The sequence below is a fragment of the Liolophura sinensis genome, chromosome 6 (assembly GCF_032854445.1).
Source record: "Liolophura sinensis isolate JHLJ2023 chromosome 6, CUHK_Ljap_v2, whole genome shotgun sequence".
Taxonomy (NCBI): domain Eukaryota; kingdom Metazoa; phylum Mollusca; class Polyplacophora; order Chitonida; family Chitonidae; genus Liolophura; species Liolophura sinensis.
Genome location: NC_088300.1, coordinates 7806093 through 7831137, shown reverse-complemented (window position 1 = coordinate 7831137; position 25045 = coordinate 7806093). Strand labels below are relative to the sequence as shown.

General features: G+C 39.1%; 2 protein-coding genes across 2 annotated transcripts; one reads left to right on the top strand and one right to left on the bottom strand.

Annotated features, from left to right (window-relative positions):
- Nucleotides 1-1068: 1068 nt before the first annotated feature.
- On the bottom strand, nt 1069-11662 carry LOC135466377 (T-complex protein 1 subunit delta-like). The gene is made up of 14 exons (XM_064743822.1): nt 11467-11662; nt 10620-10672; nt 10296-10385; nt 8178-8286; nt 7674-7816; nt 7099-7220; nt 6623-6758; nt 6194-6333; nt 5572-5668; nt 5111-5218; nt 4589-4719; nt 2610-2844; nt 2071-2184; nt 1069-1592 (listed from the first exon to the last, which is right to left on the bottom strand). Exons 1-14 carry the CDS (start codon nt 11564-11566, stop codon nt 1569-1571), a joined length of 1602 nt encoding a protein of 533 aa, XP_064599892.1. The 5' UTR covers nt 11567-11662; the 3' UTR covers nt 1069-1568.
- A 238-nt stretch (nt 11663-11900) lies between these two features.
- On the top strand, nt 11901-24790 carry LOC135468799 (denticleless protein homolog). The gene is made up of 15 exons (XM_064747224.1): nt 11901-12038; nt 14966-15063; nt 15275-15311; nt 15665-15760; nt 17419-17601; nt 18020-18085; nt 18248-18348; nt 19143-19216; nt 20383-20486; nt 20727-20831; nt 21486-21598; nt 21853-21942; nt 22393-22507; nt 23162-23958; nt 24621-24790. Exons 1-15 carry the CDS (start codon nt 11993-11995, stop codon nt 24681-24683), a joined length of 2088 nt encoding a protein of 695 aa, XP_064603294.1. The 5' UTR covers nt 11901-11992; the 3' UTR covers nt 24684-24790.
- The last annotated feature ends 255 nt before the right edge of the window (nt 24791-25045 follow it).

Here is a 25045-nt window from a genome sequence, read left to right as displayed (position 1 = left end):
AATGACTATTCGTCACGCGACTGTTTATCATTCATTCCATGCATTATCACACGTCATCTAATACTGTAATTATGCCTTTCTGAAACGTCGCGATATCACTATCAGCTTTATACTTCGAGCAGTATAAAATAAATCTCTTATTTTGTCCCCGTCGTCCTAAACAACGTATGTGCAGCACCCTTCGTATAATGTAACGGTTTTCATGCATGAGAGGAGGCGGCATTATATCAGACTAAGGCATGCAGCCAGTCTACTTCGAGAAGTTGTCTTTCGTTAGATATCCAAGTGCGTCCGATTTACTGTGCAATACAAGGTATGTAATTGCTAATGCAAATGGTCATTTGCGGGGAAGACCGCTAACAATGAACGTAAGTTACTCTGGTACTCAGAAGTTACATGAAGGCTACCTGAATTCCGCTTTAAGGCCGTCCATATACGGTATACCGCGAGGCTCAAGCTACATACGTATTATCCCTATTTGGAGTTGGCCAAAAAGTATCGATATGGCATTACTCTGGTAGTTATGATGTTCATTCAAATTGTCGAAATCGTTCAAATTCTTAGTCTTGTATAGAATTCGTATACACAATATTGGATACACGTACTGGCATTTTAACGGTAATGGGCCACAAAATGGGCCGAAAATAGGAACAAAATGTCCGAGCATCGCCACTGTGATGTGCGCGAAAATTTGACATAGCAGGAAAACTGTTCGTCGAGAACGACAAGCAATGATTGTGGACGAATATGATTAACGAATATACGGACAGAGGCACAACTGGATCTCAATATCCCCCGCCGTGGAGACAAAAAACTAAATGAACTATCTGGTTACCCAACAGCTGTATCGCTACGCTGCTTGGCTTATGATATCGATGGTAAGGATTACACGTATACAAGTACCTATAAACCAACAAGCAAACGTATCTCCATCTAAACGTACCACCGGATTACCGTTCTAAGGTATGCTCTAAATGAAGGAAACCTCAGGAGGGATTAACCTTCTGCGGACAGGAAACAGCCCCAAGAATAACCAGGGTACACCTTGTGAAGGAACAAAACACTCACTGAAAAGCCTCAAGCACATTTAGGTTTTGCCTTTATCTGCCAAAATCACCATCAGAACAGCTTGTGAAACAAATTAGCTTCAGCATACACCAGAGAAAATTAGCAGCCGAGCATATATAATCCAAGTTTATTGATTTTTTTTTTCTTGTAATATTCCCATCAACACTTACAAATATTTTATTACAAATTTTAGCATTATCTGCAGTATTTGGTCATACAAATAAACATAAATTACAGGAAGATAAATGGCGGACACTCCAGATAAACAGACTCTAGAAAAAATCAATACCCATTAGCACTATGGTTCAGATGCGTTGAAGAGGACACATTAAGATTTGCAGAAATCCTGCCATTATCCAGGAACATTATCCATGAGGTGTCCTCATATGGCACTATACATGGTGAAGAAATCTGACAAAACATTTTGACAGAACCGGGATAGCGCTGGCTTGTTCATCTTTAACAGATTAATGGAAATGACGAGGAAAAACCGGATCCTTTCATCTGTGCCCTCCACAGTTCACCTGTAAATAAGCAGAAACGGATTCTGACTCAATTGGTGCTCCGCGCAGTACTCAAGTATGTTTCACATACGTGAAGGCAGACAAGTTTCTGGATGGACGCAACTGGGTTTGAGTGGAAATCTACCACACCTTGCCAGGTAACTGACTATCCTCCTGACTAAAAGCTGCAGATGAACCAGTGAGAGGTGCATCTAAACCAGATAGTGGATGACCACCGGCAACGAGAAAGTAGGACATTTCTATAGAGAAATTACAAAACAGCTAAGCATTTGGACTCCTGCACAATGTTACATCTGGACTCCACCATAATGGTTAATACTCCCCTGCAAAACCATACAGGATTGCTTTGTCCGCAAGGGCCTATGTCAAGACCAACTACAAAAATATGGCTGTGAAATGCTACAAACAGGAGAATATAAATTGGATATCTTTTCCAACCCTTAAAATATTTATCTTGTATGTAATACATTTTACTTACAATATCATCAATTTTGAGGATACTGCGAACAGTCTCTGATGCCAAATACACCGCACTAGTTGATACCAGCAATGGCTGGACTACATTCTCTTCCAGGATATTAGTGATGGCCCCCTATGTGGAAGAATAAAGAAAAAAAAAAATAGACATGTCAAATATGTTGAATTCACATTCATTCCTTCCTTACACAACACATGTTCTGATTAGATCCGACCATAAGTCTCCAGTAGAAGTAGACCAAAAAAAACACTTCAACTCGACACCTACAGTCCACAAAAGTGCTACATCTCTCTCTACCAACTATACTGGCAAAGGGATGTGGTAACAAAATAATGTACACTTAATGGTTTGTCTAGCACCACAGACAGCTTTATGTATTCACTATTTCAAAAAAGGAAACTGTGAATGTATCGCGTTCACAAAATACCTCAACTAGTCTTGCGTATTATATTAATTCGGCTTAAAATAGATATGTGCTATGAAGTATAAATGGACATTATGCTGACCACCTATATATAAGACTATCCACTATGACCAACCTTTCTGACATTGATCCCAGCAGTTTTCTCCCCTTGAGCATGTCTGTTCCTCAGTTCTGTGACTGTGGCAATGGGGTTCAGCCCAGCATTCTCTGCCAGCGTGAAGGGAATGATCTCCAATGCCTCAGCAAAGGCCCTGAAGCAGTACTGCTCCATCCCTGTTAGTGTGTTGGCATAGTCCATCAGCCTTAAGGACAACTCAATCTCTGGGGCACCTCCTCCTGCTATCAAAGCCCTGGTCAAACATACACAAACCTGCGTAATAATACACTTCAGGATTCTAACAGACAGAAATTTATCACTGCACTCACAATGATGTACATTTGCTCAGTAAAAGTCAGACTTCAGTCACCAGGGCTCTCCACACCTTTTGAAACACCTGTATGATGAGTTACTTTCCGGGGGCTGCCACGCACAGCGAGGGGAGTGTTAGCAAGAGAGCCGGTGGTCCCCAGATCGCCATTTTCGTAACATGCTCCAAAAGACATTCTCTGCCGTTTTAAGCCGTTTGCTATTGAATATCACCAATTATATCACCGTCATTGTACAGTGAATTTGTGATATTCAAGACAATAAGTAACATTGGAAACCACACAACCATTCATGTCATAATTTGTACGTCCGATAATGAATTATGTTTATTATTTTTACTTCTATTACTCCTTGCAACATGCAGCTTTTAAAGGAGAAGACAAGTTTAATATCAAACAAATACCACTGAAATGAGTATGCGTTTTCAGGTGCATGCCATAAAAAAATTCTGATTTGTACCTCAAGTTGATAAATTATAAATAAAGTAAGCGCCAAAATCCGCTGTGGGCGACTCCATTTTGCCTAAGAACTAGTCCCGAAATCTCTTCACAGAAGGTAGCGAACCGTGCAGTTCATCTTCCGCATGACGATCGGGAAACCATAATGTTGGACGTAGGTCTGAGTTCACATGAACAAGTCGGCAGTTTTAATGACTCTCATTGGGCGAGAGGCAACACACCCTCAGCATAAATTACAGGGTGTTAAAGATGGAGGAACGAGATGGAATCCGCAATTTATGCCAGCTTTGCAGTTTTCAGGCTTTACATGTATGGCAAAAAAAGATCACAAAATTATGCAGCAGGTACCACCAGATAGAAAAACAAAAGTGCTCTTTTCAGCCTATAGTGTCATAATTTTTTAGTTTATTTCTCCTTTAATATTGTGAAATAAAACATGGACTACCTTTATTTTTGAATCCTGTTTGATTTCAATTTGTAATGGCAATTTTGTATTTGCCTATGGTGTCATAATTTTAAGTTTTCTTCTCCTTTAATGTTTAAACAAAGTTTGACTTAGTTCCTAATAAACTTTCACTGTATATCCTAATATGGAAACGATGGCAACTGTGTTGGCTGATTGGTTGTTGGTTCCTGCTTCTCTTAAAAGCATCTGCCAAAGTAATTTGGCGGGAACTTCGCTTCATATTGTAAACAGCCACAGAAGTCAAAGCATGGCGTAGACAGTATGAGTTTGTCAACCATCATGTAGCCAATCAGTGCAAATGTTATATTATTGTACAGCCTGGCAACGGGAAAAACAAAAGGGAGACGCGATATGTGTACATACACACACAAGTAGGTCTAACGTTTACTTCTGGAATTCCAACTAACTCCAGCATTTGGCAAACTATGGCAGCAGTTGCCAATAAAGATGAAGGTGACAGTTTACTTGTAGGTATATTATTTGATCGGTGGAAACCTTGCCCAATACATCCAGTGGTACGACCAAAAACAAGCATACGTAACCCGCTGGCCGCCAGCTTTTATGGAGAGGCCCAAGTCGCTATACAACGTAATTTCTAGAATAAAAATTACAGACACAATTTTTTTATTCACAGAATATATTTTTAGATTGACAAATCATAAAGTCAATATTAGCGTCAACTTTAATTTAAATAAGCATCAACCCACAATATGCATACTTCACGCAGGTTTCCATTCCCTTACCTCTTCTTCACCAAACATCTGATCACACACAATGCATCATGAAGGGAACGATCAGCCTCTTCTAAGACGAGTTTGTTTGAGCCTCGTATTAACACAGACACCGTCTTCCCAGCATTCACAATACCGGTTACCTGTCCAATAAAATCATCAGCATATACACTGTGTTAGGAAATACAGCATCATCTTACATACACAAGTCAACAAACCATAATTTACCAATATTCAGATCATCTACAGGTATATTATGATAGAAAAAAGAAAAAGGTCATCTCCATCAATGTGCATTTTTAAATTTTTAGAACAAGCTGATCTAAACAAAGATACATTATCAACTGTAGAAATCTGCTATAAGCATGGGCCTTCAACTGTGGAAATCTGCCATAAGCATGGGCCTTCAACTGTGGAAATCTGCTGTAAGCGTGGGCCTTCAAGGCCCTAAAAGACACTGGACTGAATTAAGTTTGTAATAAATATGGATATCTTTGATCTCTCCCCACACCCTAGTACTACCCAGATGTTTACCTTCAGTATCTTGCTGGTGCCAGTTGGGATCTCCTCCACCAGCTCAGCTGAACCCAGATTCTCAGGTACAAAGTGATCTATGCTGGCTATGGGCCTTAGGCCTAAACTCTGTCAACCAAACAAAACAGTAAACTAAAGTATAAATCTGAATAAAGTGAGCAATTTTATGAATTATAACAAAGCAAATACTTACAGAAACCTTATATTTGTTCAAACTCTACCCTTGCAATATACTGATCCTCCATTAACTTTACCTCTATTGAAAATTGTTCATAACAGCCTTTTTACAACAACTGCACCCTTGCAGACACCAAGAAATCTTCAGCTTCTGTTAGTTTTTATTAATTATTTTAAAATTCTTGCAAGTAAGCATGGTGCTATAAACATTTCACTTACTTGTCAGTTTACCTCGTTAAGACCTAATATTTCTGTTACACAAGACCTGATCCCTCTGTACTCACCCTACAGTAGAAATCAATATCCTCTCTTTCGATATCCTTTACGACCATAATTTTCATTTTGGCTAGAAAATGGAGAGCCAGATCATTAACTGCATCTCTGCAAACATAGAAGAACATGATTTTCAGAATCATAAAGGAATATCTGCAATAGAGATGGAAGGTTATGTCGCAGCAAATGATGCACAGTCAGCACTCTTGAAAAAAGTTCTATTGGGGTTAAGAAAAAAATATTGCCTCCTACAACAATCTATTTCATTATGACTTAACATATTTACTGTGCTTTCATACTGTACAAAGATTTTCTTTAATATTACATTTAAATTAACACTGATGTAATAAAGTTACTAACAAAAACCATAAAAGGGATTGTATTTCATTGTCGTGAGATCACTTAAATCCACATATACCTAGTCTGGCCCTGTCCGGGAAACATTTCACAAAGTACTATAATGTGAAAATTTAGCTGTACAGGAACTTCGACATCTTAAAACACTCTAGAAATTTTTAGGAAAATCAACTGATGTGACAATGAGAACAGGACTGGCCATGATCCATGGCCCAAACAAAAACTCTGACTTTCTATGAACTCAAGAGCATACTGGAGTCCTTCTCTTCTGCTCACCTTAGAATGGATTTCTGAATTAAAAGTACATTGCAGCCGGCCTTTTTGATCTTCTTGATTAAGTCTAGGATGTACTGTCTCTCCTCCTTCAACACTCGGTCCATCTGTGCATAGTCCGAGACAACCACCTGATTCTCCATCTGAAAGACGAGACAATCAAGGTCAGCACATCGAATACTACACACAGTGACATCAGAAACACGTTTTTATTTTTGTGTTAGTATTTCATAATCTGTAAAATACAACACTCATATTCGATGGCTGTGAACGACTTTGAACAGTACACATATGTTATATATACTGATGCCAGTAAACAATTTCCAGGATTCATTTTTAAAGTGTTTCACCACAATACATATAGCTTTATCAGATGTTGAGTTACGAAGATTAAGGAAAACTTTATGTGCAATCACTTCCAGTGGTACTCACATCAGTTTTGGGGGGTGACAGACAGAATTGTATTAGGCCTATCTTGGCTTTTTCTACTTTGCTGGGTCCCCCAGCCTTAGAGGTCTTCTGTGTGAACACCACACCATCTATTAGTTCTGCATCCTCAACAGTGCCCCTAAAATATAGGGGTTTAATGAAATTTACAAATGGTGAATACAAACACACACATAACACAAGAAGGTCGGATCAGGATTACATTACAAAACAGTATGCTGAACAAAGAGCAGCTGAAAAGCCATAAGTTCCTGTTGACTGCCAAGGTATTGAACACGTCAATTAAGTCAACCGACTCACTTTCTAAGCAATGTTAAGCTGGCCTACTTCAGCTACGTACTTACTCAAATGTTGTGATAATCTTACTATTTTCAAGTGAAGGGTTTAAGTTACAACTCTACATGTTTGTCTATGACTCCATATGTATGCAAGGATTTAGCTAACCTAATTCTACTACTTACCCTAACTTTTTGATGATTTTAATGTCGTTCAAGTCTACACTGTTGGAGACAGCTGGATCCGCCACCTTCATAACTGCGTCTACAGCTATGGGACCTAGGATGTTGGAATACTGAGACACCACCTGAAGGTGAAAAACAGAGCTGACAGATGGTACAGTGGAAGTCAATCTATAGAAAAAAAAATTATGCTGGATCTGTCAACAAATGAATTTATTACTCTTCTTTGTGTTCACGTAGTATTTACGACGATTATGAGTGACACAAATCTGGCATAAAGTTACTTCAGCACCTGTAGCCATGAATCCTCAGCTAGTTCTCAAATCTACATAAGTAAACATGTACACTGTCACCTTCAGTCTGATGCAGCTGATTTCGTCATAAAACCGTACAAGTTTAGTCAGATTGCATCTGCTGGACAGATTGCAGCTCTGATACATCAGTCTGAAAGTTGACCAAGCAGAATAGTGAAAATCCTAGCACTGCGGCAATTTCAAACTAATGAATTAGTTGATGACCTCACCGCTGAGCTAAGCTGCAAACAATGTTAGGAGCAGCAGTAGTTCTGAACAACAAACCTTAGAGTTGAGTGATGTGGAAGCACTCTTCAGCAGATTCTCTCGATCTGTCAGCTCCAGGGGTGTAGACATTCCCTCTAGGATTTCCACACACTTGCCAGAAGCCTTCTGAAAAGACTCTGAGATCGTTGTAGGATGAATACCTGGAGAAAGACAAAAGTACTTACATGTGTGATAAGAACAAGAGTAATTTATTTTCAGTACAGCAAAGCATGTAACAATAACCAACAAATTACAGTTAAAACCAAGTCTCAAATACATGCAGAATTGCGAAAAATTTACCCAAGCAAATGTTTATCAGACCCTTGTTCCATTAAGATGCCCACAGAGGCCATCTTTTTGTGCTGTCTAGCAGAACTTCCCTTTCTGTTTACTTGTTTCTCTACTTCTGTATATTATAAGGTGGTGTAAACATCAACTCAGTGTATACATTTGGCTGCTTCAGCACATACATTTTAATCTTCACATGCTGGTTATCTGTAAGGCATGTGATCTGTTGTTTACCTTTCTGCAAAAGCTTTGTACTGGCATCGAGCAGACTGCCAGCCAGGATCACCACTGATGTAGTCCCATCACCAGCCTCTACATCCTGCGATTTTGACAGCTCTACCAACTGAAAATCACACACATCACCCTATTACCCAGAGCACACTGCTTTCCTTTGTGCAATATCAGAAAAGTGATGGAACACTGAAGTCTGTCTTCTATCCAAAGACACCTTCAGATTATGAGTTAAATAACATTACACTGTTTTCAAGATTTTTAGAAAACAATACCAGAGTTTCTGCCACAAAATAAATTTTGAGTCCGTTGTAGGCCGAGGGTTTGAAGTGTGCGAGAGAGTCGTATTCCCCTAGCCAAGAAATCAGCTGTGAATTTGTATTTGTGTATTTGTATTGGGTAAGGTCTAGTTCACAGCCGATCGGTTATCTATAGTAAAAATGTATATGGGAACAAAGCTTTCCAAAAATACAACAAAACGTGTCATCGGCAAAAGTCAAGTAAATTACATTTCCAGACAGCTTCGTGGTCTTCTGGACAATTTTTGTCTCGTTCTGTGGCATATGCGAGTGGTAATTCCATACTCTCCCGCTTCTGAGCCCCACTCACAAATATCACCACATCTTCATAAAACAAATATGGACCTTTCGTTTTCACATGCGGTGCAAGCGCACGAGCATGTGCACATGTGGTTGACGTTTGGTTGGTGAAAAAAAAAAAACCCTGGCAGTCACAGCATCAATATCTTTTCATTTTGAAAGCATCTGGCACTTCATACCTCTACTTCACTCAACAATTAGCTTTCAACACAACATCGTTGTTCATCTTGCGTGTTGAGCTGTCCTATAGACTGAAATACTTAAATATGTTGTGATGTATTTTTTAAATGATTTCAAATTCTCAATAGACGTAAAATTGATTGATGTACCAAGTTAGGTCAATCGGATAGACGGCATCACATGGTGAGTAGCTCAAAGCAGAACGAATTTTCAAATCTGACCGATTTCCTGAGGAAATATCAAATAAAGGTCAGTGTCAATGGTTGCAAAACAGACTCCTAGCTTCAAACAAAAAGGGGCAGGGTGGCATTTTTCCAAAAGGGTCACTTTTTACGGCGAATAATATCTTTAAAGGTCACTTTTTTCTGCTTGCGTCCTTAATAATGAATGTGATAAATAAATACTAAAGGACATTTAGCAGTAAGAATAGCCTACTTAACACTTAACTATGCATTTGTAGGCTGTAATCCATCCAATTTTCAGGACATATTAATAGGAAGAAAATTGAAATTCTCAGTTTTAGACATCTATATGTTGTTCCCTGGGTGTACCAACCTTGTACGAAAAAATTTTTATCCCTGTTACAATTACACAGTATAGCCTACATGTAGTTAAAAAGAGCAGACATGATGTCCCGAATAATAAAAAAATTGCAAAGCATGTATTCACAGCAAACATTTCCATGTGCACCCGTGATTGACCTTTCTGACCTGTCAGGGCATATCATGTCGCGCATCACACATTGATTTCTTCTGACTTTTAGCGGCATTTTGCCCAAATTATCGATTTACAAAGAGGTCAGTTGAATAGACCATCCTTAGACCAGATTTCTGGGCTACTATAAGCTTGGACACATGGATATAAAAATTAGAAAGGTTGACGAGATTCAAGAATGGTGCTCGCCTTGATGTAGCAGATACACAAGAGTTTGGGGAGTCTGTACACTGGTTTGTTTGGAGATTAAGCTACCTATTACCATCCACATATCTGTAAAAGGATTCAAACATTCCACTGGCGATTGAAAAGACTTATTTATTTCACTTTTTTTTTATATCTGAAGAGAGCTTTTCGGTGGCTTTTCCAGGTGAATGGGTCTGTTTACCGAACGCAAAGCGGGTCTAGCGAAAACTCTGAATACTGTCCAACTGTCAAAGACAACATCAAGGTGGCAAATACGCCATCCTATTATTACAGGCTAATAATTATTTCCATTATGACAATATAACATTCAGCCAGACATGTTTATGAACAAGATGACAATTAAGCCCCTCTATTATTTCAGGCTTATCTTTTATGTTCCATAGTGAGAGAATATATAAACAAGCCAGGCATTTCCACTGACCATTTTGGCTGTTGGGTGAAGCACTTGCATCTCTTTAAGGATTGTTGCTCCATCATTTGTTATGGTTACATCACCATTAGATGCTTGTATCTGTTCAATAGGGAAAAAAAAGATTAACATACATGAAACTCCGAAAAACAGTCAAATTTCGCCATTAATAATTATTTCAAAGGTTGGCTCTGGACTGTGCCCAAGCTCTAAGTGTACATGGGACAATGATAAATCCCAGGCAAATAACAATATGTCTGTCTTTATCACATCTAAAAGTCAACATTTTATATTTCATAATTACTGGTAATTTACCATGCATGTAACTTTTCTCACCATTTTATCCATTCCCCGAGGTCCTAGACTTGTTCGGACAGCATCAGCAACAGCTATAATGTGAACAGAAATGCATCGAGAATTCAGTACAGGATACCTCAGCAAGATCAATCATATACAGGTCAGAGGTCAAAATAACGCCTGTCTACCTGTCAGCGACACGCAATTTTTATCGGTGACAAGTCACAAAAAAATTCACATGATGTAGCCTATAATAGAGAAGGGCATATAAAGATGGACATATACATGGTAAAGGACAAATAAAGCATCTCTCCCTTGGTTAATACACTCATCTGTACATGGTGTCATGTAAGTCTCAAGACGTCAATAATATGTCACATATATCCACATTTCCAACACTTTGGTACAACCCATGTGTCTCCTGATTTCGAGGCCGACCCTCTAACCATCAGACCACCAATGCTGTCTCAGGGCTTGTGGTTGTGCTACCAGTAATCAGTCAAACCAGCATCAATGTCACAAAGTGCACAGTAAACAATTTCCAAAAGAGGACACTGGTCTGGTCTCTTGACAAGAGAGTGCCAAAGGCAACCTGTTTATGATAAAGTATTATGAGGTCTAGATATTTCCTTTAAATTCACCTTTCTTTCTCTGACTCATCAATTAGAAGGCAATGAACATTACAGAATGTCCATTTATCGATACGCCTCATTAGGATTTACTGAGAAAAAAACTGCAGGTATGAAGTACGAAAGGAACACATTAACGATCTGGAAATAGCAATAGCTCCTTTGAGGGTTTCTTAATGGTTTAGTGTTCATTGACATGAGCGCTGTACCTCACGTCAGCTCACGTATAAACTGTTGACAGATGAAACCATGCCTACCCTTGGCAGCATTGATGTTGCTGTATCGGATTTGCGTTGGTTTCTCTTTGTCTTTGTACTCTGATCGCTTGCCAACAGCCCGTTTGGAATTAGGAGGCATTGTGCTGCTTTGGAGAGTAACTTAGCTGGCTTGAATTAGAAGGATGGTGCTAGATTATCCTGTGTATACCGGTGTCTTGCTCCAGCAGTACGTTCGAGAATGTAAAATGGCAGGTGACCCTCTCGCAGTAAACGCTATTTTGCGAGAAGTATATATTTTGGTTAAATTTCCACCAAAATAACACAGTGTATAACTAACCCAGATACTGTACATATTCTGGAAAAATAAAGAGTATTTGTGTTCTGTGGACAAAGCGTGCCCAAAACAATGTGACGTCATTTTGGCGCGGTGTTCGCAAAACTCCCGCGATCGGGCTGGCGGACCATGCAGGAAGTGTTGTCTAATTAGTAACTGTGTTATGTTTGGTTAAAATAAGTTATCGAGGCGTTTATATTTTGTATTTTTATTTTATCGGATTTACACAGGATGAGCATTATCAAAGCGTTATCCAATCGGTCTGTTGGGAGTGCATGTAAGTTGAAATGAAGTCAAAGATGATCAACGTGTACATGTAGCTTTGGGTTCGAACTCTTTTTCACGCTTCAGCAAAATCAAGGGATATTATTATTGCCCTGGCTGTCTCTTCGTCTGTGGCTTTGGTTTCCGTGCAGTATTGTCAGCTTTTGATAAAATTTTTGTTAATGCTTTGTGGAATGTCGTATCTGATGTTAGCCTACGCGTAGCTCTGTAGGGCTGTGATTATGTATACTATGACAGCCTAGCTTTGTAGGGCTGTGGTTAGTATACTGTCACAGCCCTGTCTTCATACATAAACTTACCTTGAACACCTCTGTACTTCTCGTGCTGGCTTCAATACACTTCAGGGGCCTCCGTGGCTGAGTTGGTTAGCACGCTAGCACATTGTAATGACCCAGGAGCCCCTCAGGTCCAGCTCATGCTGGTTTCCTCTCTGGCCCAACGTAGGAAGGCCTGTCAACAACCTGCGGATGGTTGTGGGTTTCCTCAGGGCTGTGCCCGGTTTCCTCCCACCATAATGCTGGCCACCGTCATAGAAGTGAAATATTCTTGAGTACGGCGTAAAACACCAATCAAATAAATAAATAACTCAATACACTTGTGTTAGACGCCAAATAAGGTGTCTATCTGTACTCATTGTCGTCGCATCTATTGATTGCTGCTAGGTCTCCCCATGTATCATCCCTAGTAAATCCTCACAAGCATGAAACTGGTGGAAGGTGGATAAATTCAAACTCCAACTACCGTGTTTGGTGCCGTGATGCTATAGTGTTCCATTGAACTTGAACTCAATGCCATTATGCACTAACTGCAATCACCAGCTTTCTGCCCTGACCAAATTGCGTTGAGGTCCGTGGTTTATTTATTAATCGTGTCAATGCATCTGCGCTGTCTTCTGTCATTTGTGTTGTCAAGTCCAGTCTACAAAGTACCTATTAACTTCGCGACAGCGTATATTTAACTCCTGAGAAGGCTTTCTTCGACTTTTAGCCAAACTTTGCCGCCGTGAACATGTGCACTACATGTCTCCTTTGTTATGTACACAACATGTGCTACTTGGCGGCATTTGTCAGTCCTGTATTGTGCTCTTGGTGAGCTAGCGGAACGCAGAGAAAGGTGACATTCAATTTGAAGTGAATTTAAACTTTTACTAGTCAACAACTTTTTATGTGGTAGTCATAGTTAACATTCCCTTGTGTCAGCAATTATATCGTTTCACCCTGTGGAGGAAACCATTTTATTAGACAGGGATGGTGATGGCTCGATAGCCAGTTGTATTACACACACGACAAGTAGTTAACTATAAAAGTAATTATTAATGATCAGAAGAAAATAAAAACACTCAGGAATATAACACATGGTGGTCTGGCCTTGGAAACCATGTGATTCTCAGCGTATATGACAAATATGTTTTATACTGGCTTCCTGATCCACCCTGACTTGTGCAGATTGCCACTCATGCTGTGGCCCCATCACTGTGCTGTCCGAGGATTCTGATGGACGTCTATGATGCAGGCTGTACTGCAATATAAGAAACTTTGTACGCAAAGTTTTGCCCAAGCTACAGTAAATGGTAGGAAAAAATCTGCTAGGAAATACTGCAGATGTCTTTATTAGCCAAATGTTCATATAACCAATTTTTGCGTCATGGCGAAATTTAACGATTGGTTATTTAAGGCTTAAAACCCCAAACCAATTTTTTTTTGCATCAGCTACCCAAATATCATGGCCTGCCTAGGATAATTGACGTCAACCAAGTGGTCCTCACAATCAACTGACCTGTTCTGAGTCTCGCTGAACTGAAAACGATCCATGACAACCACACAGATTCACAAAATAAATACATTTTCAAACTCTACGCCCACTGTGGCTGCCTTCTGTCACCATTTTGGTCACATGCGAGAACGAACGAGGCTGAAGCAATTAGCGCCATCTGACGACGTCAAATGGATGACTATGCATGCCTTTGTGTTACTATAATGACTGCCATGTGTATTCTCTCCCTTTAACGACCTTATTTTTTTGCTGATCATTGATCATGTGACTTGTATATATGACAATCAGAACAATAGAACTGCGGCCACAGTGGGTGTAGTGTCTGAAAATGTGTTTATTTTGTGAATTTGTGAGGTTGTCGTGGATCGTTTTTGGTTTGGCGAAACTCATAACAGGTGCGTTGATTATGGGGACCACTCAGTTGACATCTATTTGCGCTAGGCAAGATTTAATGCTCATTTGAAGATGAGGCGAATGTGGCTTACTGTTGATCTGACGCATTAGAGACAGTTATTCCCAGTAACTCTCAGTACCAGTAAGTAGTTTTACTCCGAGATTGCTCTGATGTTAGGTATGGCAAAATTTTAATTCTTTGGCCAAGGATATCCTGAAAATCCTGTGAAAGGATGGTTTATATTTACTGACACACGGAGACCGTTGAGATGTTTAGCCACGACGACGTGTGAACCCGATTAAGACATTGACCTGTATTCAACTACTCCATTGGCAAAACTCACTGCATACACAGTACTTGATATCCAAAGCCATGTAATACATGATCTGTCCACAAGTTAAGCCATGTATGTGCACCTTTTGCAACCTTTGACACTGACCTTTATCAGATATATCCTCAGAAAATCTCAAATTCGAAAATAAGGTCCATTTTGAGGTACTCAAATCCAGTTTGCTTAAGTACTTAATGGTTGTGGGGACCCACAACCATTCGCAGATTGCTGCCAGATCTTCCCATGCTGCGTGAGAGGAAGTAAACATGAGCTGGACTTGATCTCACCGGGACTGCATTGGTGAGAGGCTGATGGGTCATCGCGTTGTCTGTTTTAATAGTCATGGCCACATCAGCACAGCATACAAGTATAAAGGTACATAACCACCATAGTAATGACTGATCTTCACTTCTCTTGTCAGGGACTCAGCATGTCAGCCTGTTGTCAGGGACGGCCCTGCTGGACGAGTTTGAGTGTCATTTACCTGACGAGCATCCCATTATTGATGATGAGGAAGGTGTAAGTGCTTTGGTGTGCTTTTAGGGCGCTATTTGTAATATTTTAAAGCAGTATCTCACTCAACCCATAACCCTGACTGCCATATTATTAGTTAAAAATAGTGGCATTTAACACCAATCAAAAGTGTAATTGTCAAACAGATAAAAGATCTTAACTCAAGTGAATTGCTGGAAAGCTACCAGTGCTTTTATTTCTAACAAATATTTTTCAGACTACTGTACCTCCGCTGGCTTGTGCTTTCTGTCCAGGTATGTATATGCTGTCCGTGTGTGCTAGTACCAGATGTATTATACAAGAACAAGCTTTTTATACAATTAAGTCATGAATGCTGATATGGTTTTTTGTGTAAAACTGTATTGACTGTGTAGATTAAGATAAATTCTTTGATCTAGCTAGAACTACTAGCCTACAAATTCAAGCAGTGAAGTGAGTCAGGAAACCAAGACATCTTGTCCAAACACTCAGCTGAAGATTTCTGTAATATATGCATGGTATACTTCTTACATGAAGTGAACACTTTTTCCTGGGCTCTTGTAAAAAGGTATTATATATCTGCTTAATGCTTTTGCAGTTGGGAAATGATTGTCTTTTCTTTACGCAGTGAAGGGTTTTACTCATGTTTTGGCCCTGGCAGATGAGAATGGCTGTGTTATTTTGTACAACACTCACAAGACTGGTATACAGGCTGCAACAGCAGGTATGAAATATCTGGTAGGGTACATATCAACTGTATTTCCCACTATTTTTAACCTTGATGATGAAATTTGTTGGTTGTTATATGCTTATCCATTTAGTGCCACTTATATAATGGCTCATGCAGTAAACTTCATGGTCATGCAGTGGTGTAACTTTTTTTTTGGTGCCTGCCATCAGGGCACTCTGCACCTCAAGTCGGTCTGCCCACAGACAGTGTTCCACAGAGCCAAATATTATAAACATATTTTATATAAATTGATGATTCCCCTGTCTTGGTCATACTAGCTCAATTAAATTAAAGGCTGAGGTCTATAATTTTCAACAATTCCTAAGATTTACCTGCCTCAATGATTAACCGTTGAATTGAAAAGCCTGTGCATTTACATCCACTTTACACCAATTTGTGGTGTGCATTAAAGAGAATAACACCTTAATTGCCACTCCTTTGAGTATAGATCCATTCCCGAGTCGAAATGTTGTTGAAATCCACAGAAATATTTCCTTCTTCCTCGTAAAATAACTTTGCGCTCTCATGGCACTTCAGGTGTACTTAAATCTCAGAACCGCGGGGCAGAAGATACAGAAATCAACCTAACAAGACAAGACCACAAAAACAGTCTTAAATGACCACTATTGATAATTTCATCTGTCGTCATGAACGTAGAATATAAAGAACAATTTGCCAAGTCAGCCGATTTTAAAGGTTTCAGTCAAGGCTTGTTGTTATCATGTACACATCTGTTTTGTTATCCACGTTTTCTGCCTGTGGGATCCGATACAGTCTGGATTTTGGATGCAACCAATGCATCGCTCGTGCAGACTGCATTATTGAAGAGAAGAAAGTCAACACTCCATTAGGTTTTCTGCATATAACTAGTCTGAAATTGATTGTAACTTACAGCAGTGATCGAAAAGACCTATCTGTTCTCTTCTCAGTGCACGCCAGAAATCGGTGTGCCTCTGTTTTGCAGTGGATTTAACTGCCAACTTTGTTCCTCAAATCCCTGCATTATAAATTGAGTATCAGAAATTGTTGAAAACAGACCTCAACGTTTAATTTATTTGAACTACGGTTGTACAACCTATTGCGATCAAATGATAGAGAACCAGTAGCTTTACCTTTGTTTGGATGTTTTTGAGCAATTTTCATTAGAAAATGGTTTACGCCACAAAATTGCAGCTTCTCGTTAGCAATGGATTTGACTTTAAAAATACAAACTCTCCTGTGTCCGGCTTTGCATACTGGATGTATGCATCGTGGTTACCGTACCGCAAGGACCTGAGTCATGGAGAACATAGAAAACTTCCTCACCCACTGGCGGAACTCTTGTGTGCCAGAGGCACATTTGTCAAGTTAACAACAACAACAGAAGAGTAAAAGGGTAACACGTGATATCCACCAGACATTACGAGTTGGATTCATTTGTAAAGGAGAAAATGGGTATTGAGAATTAGTGGCTGCCCGATAGGGCAAGCTGCACGAGCCTATAACATGCCCGCAGGGATTTTTGCCTGCATTTGGCATGCGGGCAGGCCTTACACCACTGTCAGGTATATGTTATCCATCTTTATTTTATTTTGGTGTTTCTTTTGTTTTCAAAAGATTGTATGTGATTGTTTCAAATTGAAAACTCTGCTGAAATTGGTGTTTGTTGACAGAGTGGCTGAGTCACACAAATGCTGTGTTTGACCTGACCTGGTTAAAGACAGAACAGAAGCTGATTACAGCCTCTGGGGACCAGAGTGCAGTACTGTGGGATGCTGTGTCAGGGGACAAGCTGGAAGTGTTTAAGGGGCACACGAGCAGTGTCAAGTCTGTGTGCATTGGTCATGATAATGATGGTGAGCACTGATGTCATTAATGGTCATTAATTCTGTGCCACTATGCATGAACTTTTCAAGTATTTTGCACATATGAGGATTATTCAGTACATTGGATGCCTTTTTATCAAACAAAATGATAATATTTTAGACATCTAAGTGTATTTCCTGGCCTACATCAGACATTTACAAAAATGTATTGATATTTAAGTTATGTGTAATGCTGGATATTGTCAAAAGCATGATAACACACAAGTGCCATAAATTTAAAGTCTGCCTTTGCTTGAAATTTACTGACAACTGAAATTTTAACTTGGGTCAGATTCTGACTTTCCGGAAATGATCCTAACATAAAACTGTTGGATTATTTTTCTGAGTTGTTTTGTTCGGAGATGTGAAAGTTGCCAAGGAAATTTCAGATTTGTGTGTTTCCTTCCAGCTGTATTTGCAACTGGATCAAGGGATGGACACATTATGGTTTGGGACAGAAGGTGCAACAAGAAAGGTACTGTTAATGAAATACCAGCTACAAGTTCAACTCTGACGAATGTACAACTGATATTAGTTTTTGATACACAGTTTAAGGTTATGGTAAGATGGCTGTTCAAAGGCTGCTCTGTCAATCACTATCCTTTAGGTTATCAAGCTATTTCTGCTGTTTGTTCAGACCAGCGTATGCCTCCTGTGAACATTATAAGGAATGCCCATTGCCTTCCACCGCCGTCTGCCAGCAAGTCCAAGAAGAAGATGAGGATGGGACCAATTTTGGTAAAGAAAAAGATAATTTCACATTGTCTTACTTCTGGACTTCAGGAGTTGGTGTGTTTTATTAAATACAGTTGTGGTAGATGTCATGGCAGCAAAAGGGATGACTTAAGTATTATACTTATGCAAGGCAAATCACTAGAGCTTTAAATGCTCATATAATATGAAGCAGCAGTAGTATGGCTAGTAGGGTTTACACTTTCTGAATATAGCACACAGATTCTAGTACTAAGATTTAGGTGAGGCTACTGTGGGTTTTGAACCAGCAACTTCAGAGTCGGGAACCAAATTGCCAGCAATACATGTCAACTGTCTAGACCACTCAACCAACAGGCCTTCCACAAAAATAGAAATAGCCATATCTCAGCACTAGAATGTGTACTATATTCAGAAAGTGTAATCCCTATTAACGATAATGCTGTTACTTAATCCACTTTCTAAAATGACATCTATACCTGTCTAATATAATGCAGTGCGTTTTGTTTTTTTGCATGAGGAATGTGTTTTATTTGATAGTGTATAAAGGCATAAGAAAACTAGACGTCATTTCAGCAAGAGGTATAGGCATACATGTAAGTGTTGAAAGTATGAGTTGGTGAAACTGTCATGTTTATAAGTGTTAAGTGAGGGCCTGTGTTGCTTATGACCTTAATGAAATATTAGCATTTCTGTTGTACAAGTTAGTTTATGTCTTTGATTAACAAAAAAGAAAAAGAAATATATCATTACAATATGGAAAGGTTTGGAAAAGTTGAGGAGATGGTATACATATGTGGTGTGATCTATTTGTGTTCCAGGATAGCCAGCAGAGTGTGACCAATGTACTGTTTCAGGACCAGTATCATCTTGTCTCGGCGGGAGCTGTGGATGGGTAAGTTATACCTACGTAATGGGACCTACATGTAGTCGGTTTGGCTATCTTGGTTAGTTGTCTACAGTGAAAACTACATGTAGATGTTGTCTTAAAAATTGGTGCCCTAGTTTACACCTTGTACTGGTACTGTTTGCGAAACTTTTATAAACACATCAGTTGATAGTAAATGTATACCAAGAGCTGTAGTGATGAAACAACAGGATGGGGACTTCAAGTCTGTACATTAATTGCTAATCTCCCTTTGTTTTCACTGACCATCATCTTGTCTTCCGGAGGCCTCTGCAGTTGGTTCAGTTTTAAAGGGTGGGATATGGTAGGCTAGTGTTAGTAATGTCTTTGTGAAAGTCAGAATGTCCAGGTGTTAAGAGAAGGTTGACACGACTTCATGGTTGTCACAGTTAGTGTTATGTGAAAAAGTTGACAATTTTGTGGTATCTAGTGAATACCGAACAGTGCAAGTGGGTTTGACGTCATTCTGTTTAGATCATGGAAGAAAAGGGGCCTCCGTGGCTCAGTCGGTTAAAGCGCTAGCGCAGCGTAATGACCCAGGAGTCTCTCACCAATGCGGTCGCTGTGAGTTCAAGTCCAGCCCATGCTGGCTTCCTCTCCGGCCGTACGTGAGAAGGTCTGTCAGCAACCTGCGGATGGTCGTGGGTTTCCCCCGGGCTGTGCCTGGTTTCCACCCACCATAATGCTGGCCGCCGTCGTATAAGTGAAATATTCTTGAGTACGGCGTAAAACAACAATCAAAAAAAAAAAAAAAAAAAAAAAATCAATCATGGAAGAAAACACCACTAATGACTGTATTACCAGGGATGATAATTTTCAGCTCATAAGCAGATTTTAAGTGAAATAAGAATTTTCAGCTATCTAATCTTTGACTGACATGGCCAATACTAATGTTTTACTAATGGGAATTAGATAGTAGAAACAATTTCAGCTGATTTTGAAGGAAATGATTCTGTTTTCTGTACTACACCTCATGACACTGGAGTGTTGCCAAACCAGAGTTGATGTTGACTGTTTGAAATGTTTTCGGTGTTGAATTGTTACTAAGGGTTTCTGATGTCCTCCACCCATAAAGGTGACTGTTATATTAGTGCAAAATTGATGTTAAACACTCGTCAGATAAATGTATAAATGAATTCTCTTTTATCTTACAGTGTGGTAAAAGTTTGGGACATGCGTAAGAATTACTCTACAGTGCAAACAGACCCGGTCCCCAAATATTCACTTCTATACAGTGGCTTTAGCTCCAGAAAACATGGTATGTTTAGATTTATTTGTTTCTCTTTGTTTTTGCTCTCGTCAATATTGTATGAAATTAAATAGATTTTCATTCCAAGAAACTGTTACTTGGTGTCCATGTTTGGAACCATATGTCTCTACATGGAACATTTCTTTGCATGTTGATGGTAATGTTGTAACATGTTTAAACCCCATTCTTACGTGAATTGTCACAGTATAGTGATATATTAAAGTGCAGCATGTGTTACTTGTTTTGCAGGATTTTCCAGTCTCTTATTTGACTCGACAGGCACCAGACTGTTTGCCAGCTGTACAGATGATGTCATATACCAGTATGACTTTATCAATTATTCACCAATTCCAGGTGTGTACCCAGCTCTTTTCTGTGCATTGATGTTTGGAACTACAATTTGGAACATTTTAAATGATACATTTTGTTTTATTTTGATTGATTTGTCCACCACTTACAGCCAGATAAGAGATTTTTGTGAAGTTTGATTAACTTCTTATCACAAAAACCTATGTGTTGACATCTGAAATATCATTTTAAGGCTTCTGTGCTTCTTAAAGTGAATATTTTGGTGGAATTCAGTACTTGCAATGGATAAGGTGCAGGGGCAACTGTAAAGGTGTCTGAATTATTTTTAGTATTAGCTTATGTAATGTGGTAACAGTCAGCCGTGGAATGGTATATGTTTGGCAGGTAGGTTTATGTTTATTATCAGTGACACCCAGATGTTTCAAACATGCACTATACAATGACTCAAAGCTTTGCTCAGACCTTAAAGAGTACAAGCCTCAGTTACTTCCCTTTTTTTTTTGTTTAAACATTGAAAAATCAGCCATCTAAGACTTGATACTTTCATGATAGATGATGTAATAAATGGAAAATGTACAACTGTAGTAATGTTGAAATTAAATATATTGTTATGAAACTGGCAACTGACGGTAAATGTACGCTGTTGATGATGATCTCATTCACAGTAAACTGTATGTGGTGTGTTTTGTGTTATTACAGTTCACTGTTACAAGGGCCACCAGAACAGCACATTTTATATAAAGACGTCAGTCAGCCCTGATGACCAGTATATTGCCAGTGGGTCAAGTGATCAACAGGCCTACATATGGAAGGTAAGCTTGGAGTTGAAGCTTGACGGCTGTTAATATGCTTTAAAGTTGTGAATTTAAATTGATTAGACTTGAAATGATTGATGGAAACATGCATGTAAATGATAAGGTACCATTTTAAAGAGTTGACCATAAGTCAACAGTATTTAGTAGATTATTATTGGTCACCAGCAATGCTGTCTCAGGTTTTGTGGTGCTTCCATCATCTAAGCCTGGAAATCGCGGATTATTTTACCATATCTAATTTGTATTCGCAGATTGGCCACCCTCAGGAGAGCCCGGTCATGCTGAAAGGTCATTCTGCAGAGGTCACCAGTGTGGCCTGGTCACCAGAGGACTTCACTAAGGTCTGCTTTGTCTCGCAATGTTCTTGTATCAAATTTTATATGAATTTTAGAAAATAATGATAAATAGTTTTCATAGGAACAAAAAATGTTTTTCTGTTGTATACAAGTGGTATAGCACAGTTACACCTGAAGCTTCTTGCACGATGCATAACTTGACGTACTAAGTCAGCACCATGTGTAGATGTAAACTGATACTAGATACATATTATTGTACTGTACCAGAAAAATTTAAGAAACCAGATTTATGTACAGGTTATACTGGGTCCAAAGTTTGAAAAACTTCCTTGAACCTTTGGTGAATTAATATCAGCTTTATTCTTCGTTACCATGAAACATTTTCTGTGACTTTACTGTGGGGAAACTACAGGTACAAGCATTAGATGTTTTCTGGAATGGGTTATGGTGTGTACTCTGTGGATGATTGACGTTCATAACACATTATGTTATTAGATTGCCACCCTGTCCGATGATAACACTATGAGGGTTTGGAGGGCCACTAAACGCCTGGGGCTGAAAGGCCTTGGGGCTTTAATAGGCACTGCTCAGAGGGTCAGCAAGGACATAGGTAATAAAGATAATAACTGAATATTGTTTGAGTTCTACTCTAGTCTGTAAAGCATATCTTCATGTCAGCATTGTTGATACAATAATGCACGTACAATATTCTATAGAAACCTACTCTTTCAACGGCCAGTGGCTATGGGTGCTATGCACTTCTGCCAGGGCATTTTCAGCAAGTCATTGATGGTTTCTTATAAGTGTGTAATTCCTTGTTTCGAAGCAAATGCTTGTCAATTTGGATCCGATTTACCCCATATTGGGACATCACTAGATTGCTTAAATAAAGATCATAAAGCCTGTCTTAGATGGTTTTCATGTTACAAAGAACCTTCACTTTCACGAAAAGAAGAAATGATTAGGACATTATTAGAATTGTACCCTTCAAAAAAAGGCTTTATGCAGTTTTTATTGGGACTTTGATAAAAAAAAAATGTTTTACTTTCCTCACAATGTTAGGTTCCTTAAAATACTTTATAATTTTCATCAATCGGAATTAAAAAAAAAAATGAAAAACAAAAACGAGAAAAAAAAAGAATTGCTGTCTGATAGACTTTTTGTTTATATGGTCAGGTTTACACAAAACAAGTAGATGTGATAATAGAGAGGTGAATTTGGCTATGGCAGGAAGTACATTATTTTTTGTGTTCCTGTGTTTCAGGAGTTTCTACTGGCACGTTGGGTGTTCTGGGCTCGCCACTGTCTAGGAAATCTTGTGTTCATGCAGAGTTGATGACACCTCCTTCGCAGAAGCGTAGCCTGTCTCTGTCAGCTCAGAGCGGCCCTCACAGTAGTTCACTCGGTTCTGCTCGGAAAACTGCCAGTCTCATTCCACAAACACCTCCGTCTATCAAGAAATGGTTTTCACATGCACATACTGGTGAGAAACCCTCACAGCTGCCTGGTTCCCATACGAAATGCACAGAGCAGGAAAATGTGCCTATATTGAAAGTCAGGGGCAAAACCATAAGAACTCCTGTTTGTAAGAGAAAGCTTATAAGCACCGACATGGAGGCAGACAAAGCAGAATGTGAAAGTCCGTTTAAACGAATGTGTAGGGATCCACTGGAGGACATATCATCACGCGAAAATGTTACGACAGTGTCACAGACTGAAAATAGGGTAGACCTTAAACCGAGCTGTGCCAGGGTGGAATTTGACTGTACAGCTTCACCTGTCCGAAAATTGACACAGCCAAGCATAGTGTCCTCCCCTACTGCCAATCTTCCCAATCTAGTCATGGGAGTGGGTGTGGTCACGCCTCCAAAATCTGCCAAACAGCTGGGATCTCCATGTCATTTTAGTAAAGGTCGTTCTAATTGGCTGACCAAGCTAAGGTTACAGAGACAGACTGACAGCTGTGCATTGTTGAGTCCCAAGGCAACCAGTGGCTCATCAGCTGAGGATGAAAACTCTCCCTACTCTGACACAGCCTTGTTCTCACCTATCAGGTTAAAGGTAAGAACTCAAAAGTGTTCTTAATGAACCACTGTTATTCTGTAGTTCAGTTAGCAAGATTCATGAAGTATGAAGTGATAACATGTATAGTTAAATATGTTATGCAACTAAGCAGATCTTATATGTCGGTTGTTTTGTTAGACTGTCAAAGTTTTGACATGCTATCTTTTAATATAATTTGCTCTTAAACAATGCATATTCAACCGAGTCTTCTTTAGGACTAAAGTTTATGAGGTGGTGGCAAGAAACGAAAAAATCAAATACGATCAGAGACTGATTCAGATTTTCAAGTTAAATGAAAAATAAATTGTTTACGGTTGTTGTTTTGGCATGCGTATCTTGCATATTTTAGGAAAAATGGTCATACTGAGTCTCTCTCTGAGTTAAAGATTTTTCTTACTTTTGAATGATGGCCTTAAAGCATGAATGTCTATCCATACCCAGGAAGAACCACGTACACTAAGCGTCTGTCTGAAATGGTTAACACTGGTGTTTATTGATTTTGAATATATTATCACAAGTCAGTATTAATATTTCAAGAAGAGTTGGCCTAGAATGTTAATAATTTGTTGCTTTACTTGAAATAAATTACTGCTTGTTCGAACAGACATCTTCAACAATTTTGATTCAGCCTCTTACATGTATTTTCGTTGTCTTTTCAGAGCCCTGGGCCCAATACAAAATCTATCCTATCTTATTTTCGACGGAAGGAAAACCCGACATGAAGCTATAATGATTACATGCATTTCCGTTCAACAAATGAGTTATGTGGGACAAATTCTGAAACTTTTAAATCACATACATTTATCAAAAGTATTTGTACTGCTGATCTCAGGTAATTAAAAGTACATTTTTATTTGATTGTTCCTCTTTTTCTTCTCTCAGTGGTGCAGCCATTGAGAAATACAAATCTTTCATTGATTGGCCAACAGGGCTAGATGTTCAACCTTGTGGGTGCTGTTCTAGAAGTTTTTGTGTAGTGGCTTATGACCAATGTACTACATTTAACTTGAAATCTCACGTCCTACTGTCTATTCCTTTAGAATCTGGATACAACCAGTGGACATGTCATATATCTCTGATCCTG